The 12574-nt window shown below is 57.9% G+C and overlaps 1 protein-coding gene across 1 annotated transcript in view; it reads left to right on the top strand.

The window, feature by feature from the left end:
* The window catches only part of LOC105812968 (chromosome unknown open reading frame, human C16orf96), a 30700-nt gene extending 23115 nt beyond the window's left edge, over nucleotides 1–7585 (top strand). The window contains exons 12-16 of the mRNA XM_012647530.1: nucleotides 788–880; nucleotides 1795–1963; nucleotides 2151–2253; nucleotides 6573–6653; nucleotides 7368–7585. Coding sequence (XP_012502984.1) covers nucleotides 788–880; nucleotides 1795–1963; nucleotides 2151–2253; nucleotides 6573–6653; nucleotides 7368–7585 — 664 coding nt within the window. The remainder of the gene's footprint in view (nucleotides 1–787; nucleotides 881–1794; nucleotides 1964–2150; nucleotides 2254–6572; nucleotides 6654–7367) is intronic.
* Nucleotides 7586–12574: the final 4989 nt, after the last annotated feature.

Here is a 12574-nt window from a genome sequence, read left to right on the forward strand (position 1 = left end):
GTATGTGTGTTATGATCTTATTTTCATTTAAAAAATTACATAAAGATGGAAAAATGTTGGAAGGACGAGTATCAAAACCTTTGTCACGTGGTTGCGGTGCTTTGCTTTTTGTGCTTTTCTGTATTTTCTAAAATGTTGACAGTCAATATGTACGACTGAAAAATGTTATTGTGGCTTAACATATGTAAAATAAGGCACATAAATGTCTATCGTACAGTTTGATGAATTTTTACACCTGCACAGCCACTGCTCAGATTGAGGTGTAGAAGGATTCCAGCCCTCCAAGAAGGCTGTGATGTTTTACTCTGTTTTTATGTCTTTATGGAGGCAAAATACACAGGACACAAAATTAACCATTTCAAAGGGAACCGTTCAGCGGCATTTAGTACGTCTACATGTTGCGCAGCCGCCACCTGTATCCACCAGCAGAGCATTTCATCCCCGCGAAAGGAAACCCCAGACCCATTAAGCAGTTTCTCCCCATCCTCCCTGCCCTCAGCCCCTGGTGACCACCGATCTGTGTCCTGTTTCCAGGATTTATTTATTCTGGTTCTTACTTTTATAATGAGAACAATTGTTTTTTGTGTCTTATGATGGTTATTCAGGGCTCCCTAGCGCCCTTGCACGGTGGCCCCGTGCAGTGGATGATTCTGGCGCGTGAGCGTGGATGACCAAGTCTGCACCTCCTTCCTCCTGCGGAGAGGGCTTCCTGGAGAGGGTGGGAGCCGGAGCCCTCAGCTGGCCACTGCACCTCCCACAGCCCTTGCCTCTTTCTCGTGCCCAACAGACAGCTGATCACCATCCGCAAAGCCCATCTGCTGTCGCGGCTGCGCCCCGCCAGCGCCAACGGCTACGAGTACCTGCAGCGGCAACAGATGAGGTGAGCAGGTGGGGACCTGGGAACCTGTTGCTGCAGAGACACATCCTGCCGTCCAGGAACCAAAAGCTGTCCCGGGACATTGCCAGCCATCCACAGGGGTGACGTCCGGGAGCCGGCCGGGGGTCAGGCAGGCACATGAGGTGGCCTTGGACGAGGGAACCAACATATTTCCCGGGCATCTCTGTGGGCCAAGAGCTTCAGTAGGATTTCTCACTTAGACCTCCCAGCCCCCACCCGGCAGGCCTAACGTGCCGTCTGCGGTGGAGGAAAAGGCAATGAAGTCACTCAGGGCGCGAGCTGGGCCGGCTGGCACCGTGCCAGGCGCCCTGGCTTCTCTGGTCCTCACCACTCCCTTCTGTGGCGTGTTCTATTACCATCCCGTTTCACGTTTGAAGAAACTGAGGTTCAGGGAACTTAAATGACCTTCCCAAGGTCACCGCTAGTACATGGCAGAGCTGTTGTCCAAACCCTCCGGTTTCAACCTTCCCTAGCTGGCTCCCTGGGTCCCAGCGCCACCCCTCAACCTCCTCTCGTCCCACGGCTCTACGGGTCCTTCCAGCGCCCAGCCCCTCTGTGGGGACATCTGGCCACATGGGGAAGAACAGCTGAATAGTTATAATGACCGCTGTGCCGACCCCCCACCTCCCCTCACCTGACTCCTTGCGACCAAGAGCCGGGCGCGTGCGCCTGGCACACCACCGGTGTGGCCGGGTCTGGGGAGACGCAGCCTCGATCTCACTCCTCTGCCCCACCGCGTGTCTGTGTCCACCGCCAGGCCCCAGGCCTGCCTGGCTGTGCCACCGAAACTCAAGCTGGAAAAAATGCCAGTCTCTCCCAGGGACCGGTCCTGAGGCTCCTCTGGGACGGTGGTGGGGGTGGGTCCGGGCAGATGCTCACCTGCTGCCCTGCCCCAGGGAACAGCAGCGGCTGCAGCTCCGGGACCTTAGAATCCGGGAGAGCCTGGACTCCTGCCAGCAGGACTGGGGTGATGGCCCCCGAAACGATGCCAACCTGAAGCACAAGTCGTACAACCTGTCAACACTGTACCCCTACGGGGACCCTGAACTGATCGATTATGACACTGTGAGTCTGGCCAGGGCCTCCTTCACGGAGGGTGGACTTCAGGGGACCCCAGCCCCAGGCATGGGACCAGGCCAAGAGTGTGGGCGCCCCCAGGGAAGGCTGCGCTCTGTCTTCTGGCCTCTGTATACACTGGAGAGGAGTGGAGCGGGAAGGGGGCCGCCTGACCCAGGCCCCGGCCATCCGACAGGCCGAGGTGGACATCCTGGGAGTGGACGGGATCCTGTACAAAGGCCGAATGAACAACCAGAATGTGGCTCAGCCCTCGGCCACCATGGACAAGGAGCTGGCAGGTGAGGGGTGTCGGGCTCTCTGGGCACCCTTCCCAGGGTCCTGGTTCTGCTGGGCTGGGCCAGGGGGTGCAGGCAGGGCCCAGAATGGGTGCTGTCCCTGATGGGGGAGCCCTTATACAATCACTCGCAAAAATGGGGTCCCCACCGTGTGCCAGGTACCACAACAGGCACCAGGAGACAGTAGGAAACCAAAGAGATGGGCTGTCCCCGTGGTCCACGCATGATGGGGGAGGCCGACAGGGGAGGCCGACTGTAAGCGAATCACCAGCAGGCGAGGATGTGGATGGGCTGTTGCAAACAGGCAAACAGTGGCCTGAAGGGAGAGCTGGTCTAGGGAGGGGGTAGCTGGTCCCTCTGGGGAAGGGGTGCCGGGCTGGCGGTGGGAGAGTGGTGACAAGGGACGCCAGTCCTTAGAGCAGCTGCCGTGGAGCTGGCTGATGAGTCAGGGGGAGGAGGGTGGCCCAGGTGGAGGGAACAGCGGGTGCAAAGGCTCTGTGGTGGGCGGAACCAGGCTCAGCAGGAACTCAGGAAGCAGAGTCTCCCCGGAGTGCAGAGCCTGGCATGGGGCCAGGGTGAGGAGGAGAAGGCTGGACCGGGCCCTGGACCACTGGGTCAGCGGGAGACCCAGACATTTGGAATGCTTGCTGTGGTCACTGCAGTGCGGAGGCTCCTGCTCCAGCTGGCTCCTGCCTGGGACCCCAGGACTCCAGATTCCATCATGGGCTTGCAACCCAAAAAGGGGAGCTTTCTCTGCACATCCCCGTGGGGTGTTTTCCCCTCTGGGGAGAGGAGTTCTCAACTGTGCCTCAGGTGGGAGCTGCACGTGCCGCGTCCAGAGGTCACCCGCAGGGCTGAGCTCCGCCCGCAGAAATTCTTCCCCACGACCTTTCTCCCCACTGACTTGAGGACTAAACACCGGACGTGAGAAAGGGCAGGGGACCGTTTTATTAGACGTGCCGGCAAAGAAGGAAGCATCCTGCGCCGGTTTCCTGGGGCTGCCACGACAAATTGCCACAAACTGGGCGGCTTAAAACAACAGAAGTTTATTGTCTCACAGTTGTAGGAGCTGGAAGTCCCAAGTCCAGGTGTCAGCAGGGCTCCCGGGGAGGATCCTTCCTTCCTCTTCCAGCTTTTGGCGGCTGCTGGTGCTCCTTGGCTTGTGGCCCCGTCACTCTCTGCCTCTGTCAGCACACAGCCGCCTCCTGCACTGTCCTCTCCTCTTCTCTTTTTTCTTTTTTTTTTGACATGGGGTCTCACTCTGTTGCCCAGGCTGGAGTGCAGTGGTGTCCCCATAGCTCACTGCAGCCTCCAATTCCTGGGCTCAAGTCACCCTCCTGCCTCAGCCTCCCAAGTAGCTGGGACTACAGGCCACCATGCCCAGCTACTTTTTTTTTTACTTCTTGTAGAGACAGAGTCTCGCTCTTGCTCAGGCTGGTCTCGAACTCCTGGGCTCAAGCAACCCTCCGGCCTCTTCTTCCCAAAGTGCTAGGATTACAGGCGTGAGCCACCTCGCCTGGCCTCCTCTCCTCTTATAAGGACATTTGTCTTTGGATTTAGGGCCCAGCCTAACCCAGGATGATCTCATCTCAAGATCCTTAACTTAATTACACCTGCACAGACCCTTTCTCTCAATAAGGTCTTATTCACAGGTTCCGGGGGACAGATCGTTTTGGGGACCACATGCGACCGCACTGCAGGCCCCCACCATTTCCAGGAGCTCAGGAGACCATATTGAACCCTGTGTTCTCCCTGGGTGGGATGGGCCTTCTCCTGGGGAGGCTTGGCTGTTCCAGGCCACCCGCCTTGCCTGCCCCACCTCAGGTCTGTTGGGAGGGGCTGGGCCGGGCTGCAGGGATCACCGAGCAGGGTAACGACAATGGCTAATGTTTAATGAGCCCCACCTCCTTGCTCCCTGCGGCCACCTGGAGATGTGTTTCACAAATGAGCAGGTGAGGGTGCTTGCTGGGAGGGGCCAGGACTTATGACATCCACCACCTCTTAGCCTGGCCCCAGGATGTCACCCCAGAGGGAGGGCCTTCTCCCTGATGGCTCATTCATTCCTGAGACCTACACAGCGAACCAGGACTTGAATCGCGAAGGTCTCGGCTGTCTTGCTGGGGTGACAAAGCCTAACTAGTACAGGTGCTCCTCAACTTACGATGGGGTTACGTCCTGACAGACCTGCCATAAACTGAAAATATCTGAAGTCAAAATGCATTTAATACCCTTCACCTACGGAACATCATGGCTTAGCCTCGCCTACCTTAAATGTGCTCCGAACACGTACACGAGCCTCTAATTGGGCAAAATCATCTAACACCAAGCCTATTTTATAATAAAGTGTTGAATGTCTCATGTAATTTATTGAATACCGTACATTATGTTGACATTGGGACAGTTTTGCACCATTGTAAAGTCGAAAAATCAAAGTCAAACCATTGTAAATTGGGGACTATCTGTATTAGAAATCAGTTGGAAACCTGTCTGTTGCCAGATCTTGAACAGTTTGCTCCTATTGCTCATTTATTTACCTAAAAGAAGATTCTAATTCAAAACAGACTTGCCATCTAACCCTAAAAGCAGCCAGGGTGAGCCCTGCCCAGCTCCAGCCTGGTCCCAGGTCCATTCATTGTTCATCCCAGGTGTCCTACGTGCTCCTGCTGTGCACACAGCCCTTTGCCAGCCCCCGGGCCACTGAGAGCCCTGTGGCCAGCCTCTGGCCTCCAGATTCCGGAGCTGTAGTCAGGCGCAGACAAACACCTGGTCCCCAGTGAGCAGTGCCTGCGGGAGGGCGTACGTGCCGGGCTGGCGGTCAGCAGGCTGGACTTTCAGAGAGGCCTCCAGGGAAGGAAGGCTCAGCCCAGACAGGGCTGGGGAGGAGGTGGCGGATGGAAGCAGCAGAGGCAGGAGGGAGCTGAGGGCGAAGTCACCCCTCCAGCCTCGCCCCTCCACCAGCTCCCAGGGAACCGACTAAAGCACACGGCCCAGCCTGGACCCCATCTGCGTTCCTTTTCCCCCTGCAGCTGCTGTGACTACCACAAGCTGAGTGACTCAAAACAACACAGATTTATGTTAGTTTGTTCTGGAGATCAGAAGTCTGAAATCGGTCTCCCTGGGTTAAAGTCGAGGCAGGGCTGTGCTCCTGGGGGTCCCGGGGAGAGTCTGTTTCCCTCCCTGTTCCGGCTTCTGGAGGCCACCTGCCTCCGTGGGTCGAGCCCTTCCTCCCTCTCCAAGGAGCGTCACTCTGGCCTCTGCTTCTGTTGTCACCTCTTCTCTGACCTCCTGCCTCCTCCTTACAAGGGCCACCTGGGTCACCGGGATGCTTCTCCTCATGATCCTTAACTTCTTCCAACTCCGTTTGCCATGTAAGGTGTTCCCAAGTTGCAGGGATCCAGGTGGGTGGCCTGTTGGGGACACGGTGATTCTTGGCTGGACAGGGAGAAGGGGAGGCTTTGGCTTCGAAAGGAAGGACAGAGCCAGACCCAAAAGGCCACCCATTGTAGGATTCCGTTTCCCTGAAATGTCAGAATAGGTACATCCCTAGGACAGAAGGAAAACCGGTGGCTGCCAGGTCAGGGCGGGAGAACTGAGTGTGACTGCTAAATGGGACAGGGGCTCCTTCTGGGGTAATGGAAATGTTCCGGAACAGGTAGAGGTGGGTCGTACAACACTGAATGTACTAAATGCCTCTGAATTGTACACTTTAGAATGGTTAGTTTCATGTTACATGAGTTTTATCTCAAGTAATGCAAAAAAAAAAAAATAAGGTGAAGGACAGGACATGGGGGAGGAGGCATTTGGCGGTCCGGCCCCGCGGGGAATCTAAAGAACCGCCTGACATCCAGCCACCAACAATCTTGCGAGTATTTCCCCGCGTCTCACGCGCTAAAACAGCATCACTCTCCGCCCAGGCCTGAGTTACGTTCAGAAAGCCTTTGCCAGGTGCGGGGGCTCACGCCTGTAGTGTCAGCGCTTTTGGAAGCCCGCGGAAGGAGGATCGCTCGAGGCTAGGAGGTCGAGGTTGCAGCGAGCCGTGATCGTGCACTCTAGCCTGGGTGACAGAGTGAGACCCTGTTTCAAAAAAAAAAAAAAAAAGAAGCCTTCTTTCACTCCCTTAGCCTAGACTCAAGGAGGCAAGGAGGGAGCAACATTCTTCCACAAAGGAGTGGGCAGGGCTGAGCGTGGAGGGGCGGGTGGGCCTGGGAAACAGGGCTGGTCCCCCGGTGGAATGTCTGGCCTGCCACAGGGCCTCCAGGGGGCACGGAACTCTGGAAGAGCCCCAACCCACTCCCATCTCTTCCCCTTTTTGGTCCGCTAAGCTGTGAAGGTTCCGTGTCCCCCATCTCGAAGCCTGTATGATCGTGCGGGCTCCAGTGCCTCGCTTGGTGCCATCTACCCCCGTGAGTACCTGACCCCCGACCCTGGCCCAGCTGGGATCCTGGCAGGGTCACTGGTCCCTCCCCATGGCCCCCATCCCCGCCTCACCCACCTCTTACCTGCCTTGGCTGCATCACCTGACAGGCCCTAGCTGGGGAGGCAGGGCCCTGGGGCCTCGCCCAGCTGTCAGGGCTGCTGCTTCGTCCTTGAGGGGAATTTCTAGGCCCCAGGACCCGGGTCAGGCATCTGTTCCCAGGTGTCCACCCAGCTGCTGGGGTGGCACAGGGAGCCGTGCGTGGGAGCCAGTTGTGCGCGTGCGCTCCTCCGGTCGGTACCGCCCTGTGCCGGGCACTGGGGCCCTGCACAATGCGCAGAGCACTTTCTCCCTAACCTCCCCGATCCTGCCTGGGAGGTGGGTACAGTTAACCCATTTAAAGTGAAGGGAGCTGAGGCCCAAGGTCACAGAGCGGGTGAGCTGGGACCTGAGCCCAGGGTCCTGGACTCTAAGCCCTGTGTTCTCTGCTCCACTGTGGCACCCACTTCTGGTGTCATTTATCTTGGGTTACCCCCCTGGAAGTTTAGGGTGCCGGGGACCAGGTGAGGTGTGGTGCCCACCCTGCCGTGCACATAAAGCACTTCCAGGCCAGGGCTTCCCCCCCTCCTTGGTGGGGTGCCCCCATCAGGCCAGCATTTCCCAGGGGTGCTCTTGGGACATCTGGGGTCTCTCCTGCCTCCAGCCCTGTGCCCCCGCACCAGCACCTACTCAGACGTCTTGGGCTCTCACCCGATGATGCCAGCTCGGCCGCCTTCCCTGCCGCCTCTGCCACTGCTGCCGCCGCTGGTCCCACACCCAAGGGACCCCCAGCAAGCCCCAGGGCCTGCCAGGCCCTTGAGACCTCTGCGCCTCGAATCCCGAGCCAGCAAACAGCCCCCTGAGGAGCCCACCAACCCATGAGCTGCCACCTGTGCTCCCACCGCCAGGTCCCCTCTATGCTCCCGGCTGAGACCTGGGTGTCTGTGCCTGGCCCAGGACAGGGTGGGGGGCCCTGGGCATAGGGGAGGGGTCTGTATAAGGGACACCCCATGTTCACCCATGGCTGTTTTTACTCTGTGTGTATAAATACAAACAACACAGTCCTCCTTATTCTGCATTTTCATGGCGAACACAGGGTTTTAGAGTGAATTTTCCACCAAGCCAAGTTAATTCCTTGACCAATTTTCAATACAACACAAAGTGGTTTTAAAAATACTTTCCTTTTTATTTGCTGAAACGAGTGCATCAGAATCTGTTCCAATAGCGCTCCTGCCGCCGTGCATTTCATTTGGGGGCTGTTATTTCTACGAAGACCAATTTTCCCCTGGGAACCAATTTTTACTACAGGCATCCTTTTTTATTTCATGTAATTTCCTCCAGTAATCACTGTCACACATTGGATAGTTAACGAAACCTGATTGTTTGTATTTACTTCTTGGCCAATCCGCGAGGAGACGGGTGAGCCGCCCTGGATGCCCCAGCACGGCGGGCGCTGTGTGGCCTGGGCAGGGCCCCTGTGAGCCTGTTCGGAGTCTTTCCGCTTTCTGAACTGGCTGCCCACAGGTTTGGTGGGAAAAGAGCGAACTGTGAGGTCACGAGTTGTGCTGTGACAACCCCGTGACCAGCCTTGGGACGCAGAGCGCAGGGCTCCCCAGGCCCACCTCTTGGGGCTGCTGAACCCCCGGCTCAACTTCCTCCCCTTCCTCTCTCAGTCTCGTTTCCTCTTCCCTTCTTGCCCCCTAGTTTGGCCTGTCTTGTCCTAGTGACAGCCCTCTCCCATTTCACAGAAACTAAAACCATCCCCTTTGCACAGGCTCGAAGCAGCCCCGCTCCATGTGCACTAGATCCCTGGGATGGGTCAGGTGGGGGTGGGGAGAGCTGCCAGGAGGGAGCTGGAGAGGGGCCCACTCGCTCCCCTCTGGCTGCCCTGGGGAGGACGGGGGCTCTAGGCTCCCCCCAGGCCTTGGTGGCCCTCGGAGTCTCTGCCCCGTTCCTATGGCCCCACAGTCCCTGCTCAGCTCCTTACCGCACCCACCCCTGCCGGACTGCTCTTTTCTTTCTCCAAGGACTGTGTCCAAGTGAGGCCAAACCCCTCTTGCCCCATGGCTTACCTGTCCCAGCTGACTGCCCAGCCCCAGCCCCTACCCCTATATCTAAGATGAATACTTTTGGCAACTTTTGCCCTGAGTAAAATCTTCCACTTTTTTAACCGTGGATAAGGGGACAGGCCAGGTACCCTCTTTGTGGGCAGGTGGGACTTGCTGGCCCCCGCTATGGCCACCACCCCAGGCTCAGTCTGTGGGCCAGAGTAGAGGGACGACAGGCTCAAGCTCTCTGGCCCCCACTCAGGAGGCCAAACCTGCTAGACTTGAGGGGCCCGACTTCCGCCTCCTCCATTGCAGGGGCGGGCGCTGTGCCCCGTCGCCACACACAGGCCAGGCCGTGATGGACCTGCGGTACCCAGGGACCTCCACTCCTCACAGCCCTCATATCTGTCCCCACTTGGCTCCTGCAAAGCCATCTTCCCAGCCGACGTCTCAGGTTGTTGAGTCAGTGCCTGCAGCCCAGGGAGTGAGGAGGGCCTGGTGGGTCTCTGCACTCGTACAGGCCTCCTGGGTGCTTTGGGAGGTGGGGACTTCAGCCCCACAGCGGGCCAGCTGGGAGCAATCCTGGAAGAAGACAGTGCTGTCCCTGGGTGGGTGGGGGGAGGCTGGCCTTTGGCCTGGTCCCAGGCGGGAGCCGCAGGCAGAATCCCTGCCCAGTGCAGAGGGTGGGGCCTGTAGGCCTGGAAGCTGGAAGGGGGAGCTGCACCTACTGGAGAGGGGGGGCCTGGGCGGCTGCCTCAGGAGCGTGGCTTGCCCCATGGGCAGGGGAAGACAGCTGGGGAGCGGTGGAGCCAAGCACGAGGCCAGCAGAGGGGGATTTCAGAAGGCCCTGGGCCCAGCCTCCTTGTCCACAAGGGGACAACGCCTGGCCTGGGACACAGCAGGAAGGCCAGGCTGGACACGGAATAGGGTGACCAGCTACCCTGGTTTGCCTGGCAGTGAGAGGGGTTCCTAGGACACAAGACTTTGAGTTTTAAGACAGATGAATTGATCATGTGGGGAGGAGTGTGAGCGCGGCTGCTCCGACACCAGGCAGGAAGCGGGGGAGATGGTTCTTGCAGAGCAGAGGGTCCCAGCTCAGGTGCTGTTGGAATGGAGATGCTGCATGGAGACCACCCTGCACCGCCGCGCAGCTCACAACCCACCGATGCGGGAAAAGGACCCTAACCCTAACCCTAACCCGCCGATGCAGGTCACTGAACGCTTTCTCCCTTTCAAACACCGTCAGCTCATGAACCCTACAGTATAAACAACTGACAGCAAAAAGGCACCAGCAGTGCCCGCAGGCAGACAGCTGAAGGTGGAAGTGCAGGCACTGGCCGGAAGGGCCTTCTGTGCAGGGCCTCCTTAGGGACACTGGAATCACCCTGCGCTGCACCCCGCCCTTCGCCATCATCTTGGCTGGCTTGACCTCTGACTCTCCATGGATTTGGGGGCTGTAGGCAGAGACCCTCCACACACACACTTAACTGCCAGAGGAGGGTTTCTCTCCCCCACCCCCGCCCTCTCCTTGCTGTGGCGTCACCAGGGTCTGCAACTGTGTTACTCCCCAAGAGGTGAGAAATGGCCCCAGAAAGCAGGGCAGAACTTCGCCAGCAGGCTCCCCAGCGCCTCGTGCCGTGCCACTGACAAACCTTGGTCACCCTGGAAGCGCCCCCCAACTCCTGCCCTCCCCAGGAGGATTCGGCACTCCCCCACCCCAAAAACAGCTGTGTTCTTTTAAGGCTCACTTGAAATGTATACATTGCCAAATTACAAGCTGTGGCTTAGAAACCAGAGACCTTTCCAAATGCAGGAGCTAGAAATAGGGTTGCTTCAAAAGATCTTCATTTTGGCCACCCCAAGAGGCCTCCCCCTCACTGGGAGGTAGACCCCAGTCAAAGGACTCATCTGTCCTCTGTGTGGTGCCAGAGACTGCTGTGAAAAGCCCCTCAGAGACCTCCAGGGCCACAGTGGCCCCACCCGCCCATGTCTGGGGCCTGCCCCTGCAGCCGGCCCGAGGGACAGCCTGGTTGTCTGCCGCCAGCCACAATGTGTGCTCAGAGAGCCCCAGCTGGACCACGGAAACGACCCTGGGGACACTCAGCAGCCCTTAGAGTGTCCCTCTCGTCCAAGAGAATCTCACAGAACAAGCCTGTCTCTTTTAAAGTAGTGCATAGGTGGGGTCCTGCCTGCCCACCCTGCATCCAGCCAGGTGCCCACACCCCCAGCAGCTGCTGGTGAAAATCAAGACCCCTTCCGGGACTCCAGCTGGCTCCCAGGCAGGAGCTGGGCGTGCGCACATCCGTGCTGGCCAGTGGAGTGCAGTGGGCTCGGGCTGGCAGGGGTAGGCCAGGCTGTGTCCCCAGCGTGAGGTCCGCTTCAGCCAGGGGTGGCTTTGAGGGAATTTGGGCCTGATATTCCAGTTTTCCAAGGTTAAGTGAGGCTTTTCACATAAATCCTCCCGATTTTAAAATGTTGGCAAATATATTTTTAAAAAGTAAAACACTGTGTTTGAGACAAACAGCACACATCGGGGACTGTACGTTTGCGAAGCCCTGAGACGACGTGCCCCAGGCTGCAGGCCGGAAAGGAACATCCACTGTCACCTGGTGGGGCCGGGCCCTCATTCCCACCGGCTGCCGTGTACCCCGGGAATCAGACACGCACAGCTCTGAGCACGTGCTTTTGAGCAACCTCATGGATGCAAACGGTGCTTTTTAAGTGGAATTTTGGAAACAGTCAAAAGCTACAGCTGGACTTTAAAGGAACAAGGCTGGCTTCCTGTGTGTCACTTAGGCAGCTCCCAGGACAGACCCGTAAACAAGCCTGTCCTCTCAGTCCATCAGCACCTTTGCGTCTTAGCTATTTCACACCTGAACACGTAGTAGCTGTCGCTGGCTCCTGTAGTCTTGCATTTGAAGGTTCCAGGCTCTTTGTGTCACACTCAAGTTCTGGGGCACATGGGATCTTTGTAGGCCCACCTCCTGCTCCCCTCGAGGGAGTCCCTGCCTGCGTGTCTCCCTTCCTTCGCCTGTGAGATGCTCCCAGACACGGGCCCCAGGTACATGGGGTAGGGCCTCTGCATCTGCTGGAAACGCCCGTGTTCCCAGGCCCCATCTCCGACCCTGCCCTCCCCAAACATCCCAGACTGTTCCCTCCTATAAGAACACTCCAGAGGTTCCCACCTTGCCTGGGGCACTTACTAAAAATCAGATTCTGTGACCCTCCTGGAGAACCGATGCCTCAGGGGAGGCTGGGAACCTGGGTGTTTAACGAGCACCAGGGGGCCTTATGCTCCGAAAGTCTGGGGCCCCGTGAGTGTGGAGGCTGCCAGTCACCCCGGGGGCACATGCTGGGTGGCTATGTCAGCATAACCTGGGAGCTCCTTGATTTCGAATTGCAGCTTTGAGGTATAACTGATACACCGTGAAGTCCACCTTTCTAAAGTGTACCTGGGACTGGGTTTCGCTGTAGTCCTAGATCGACCACCACGATCTCCCCAGGCAGCGTTCACAGTCACACGTCCGGGCCTCCCCAGAGACTCCGATGCAGTGAGGCCCAGGGACCTGTGGTTTGCTGTTTTTTTTGTTCCCAGGAGGCTGTGCTGTGCAGCCAGGCATGGAGAGCACAGGACTGGGATAGGGGTGCTCCGTGGGGGCCACTGTGCCTCTGAGGGCCACCAGCAATGTCTGCATTTAAGACAGGGTCTCACTCTGTTGTCCAGAGTGGAGTGCAGTGGCGCCATTGTAACTCACTGCAGGATGAACTCCTCGCTCAAGCAATCCTCCTGCCTCAGCCTCCCGAGTAGCTGGGACTACAGGCA

The sequence above is a fragment of the Propithecus coquereli genome, unplaced genomic scaffold (assembly GCF_000956105.1).
Source record: "Propithecus coquereli isolate 6110/MARCELLA unplaced genomic scaffold, Pcoq_1.0 Scaffold27, whole genome shotgun sequence".
NCBI lineage: Eukaryota > Metazoa > Chordata > Mammalia > Primates > Indriidae > Propithecus > Propithecus coquereli.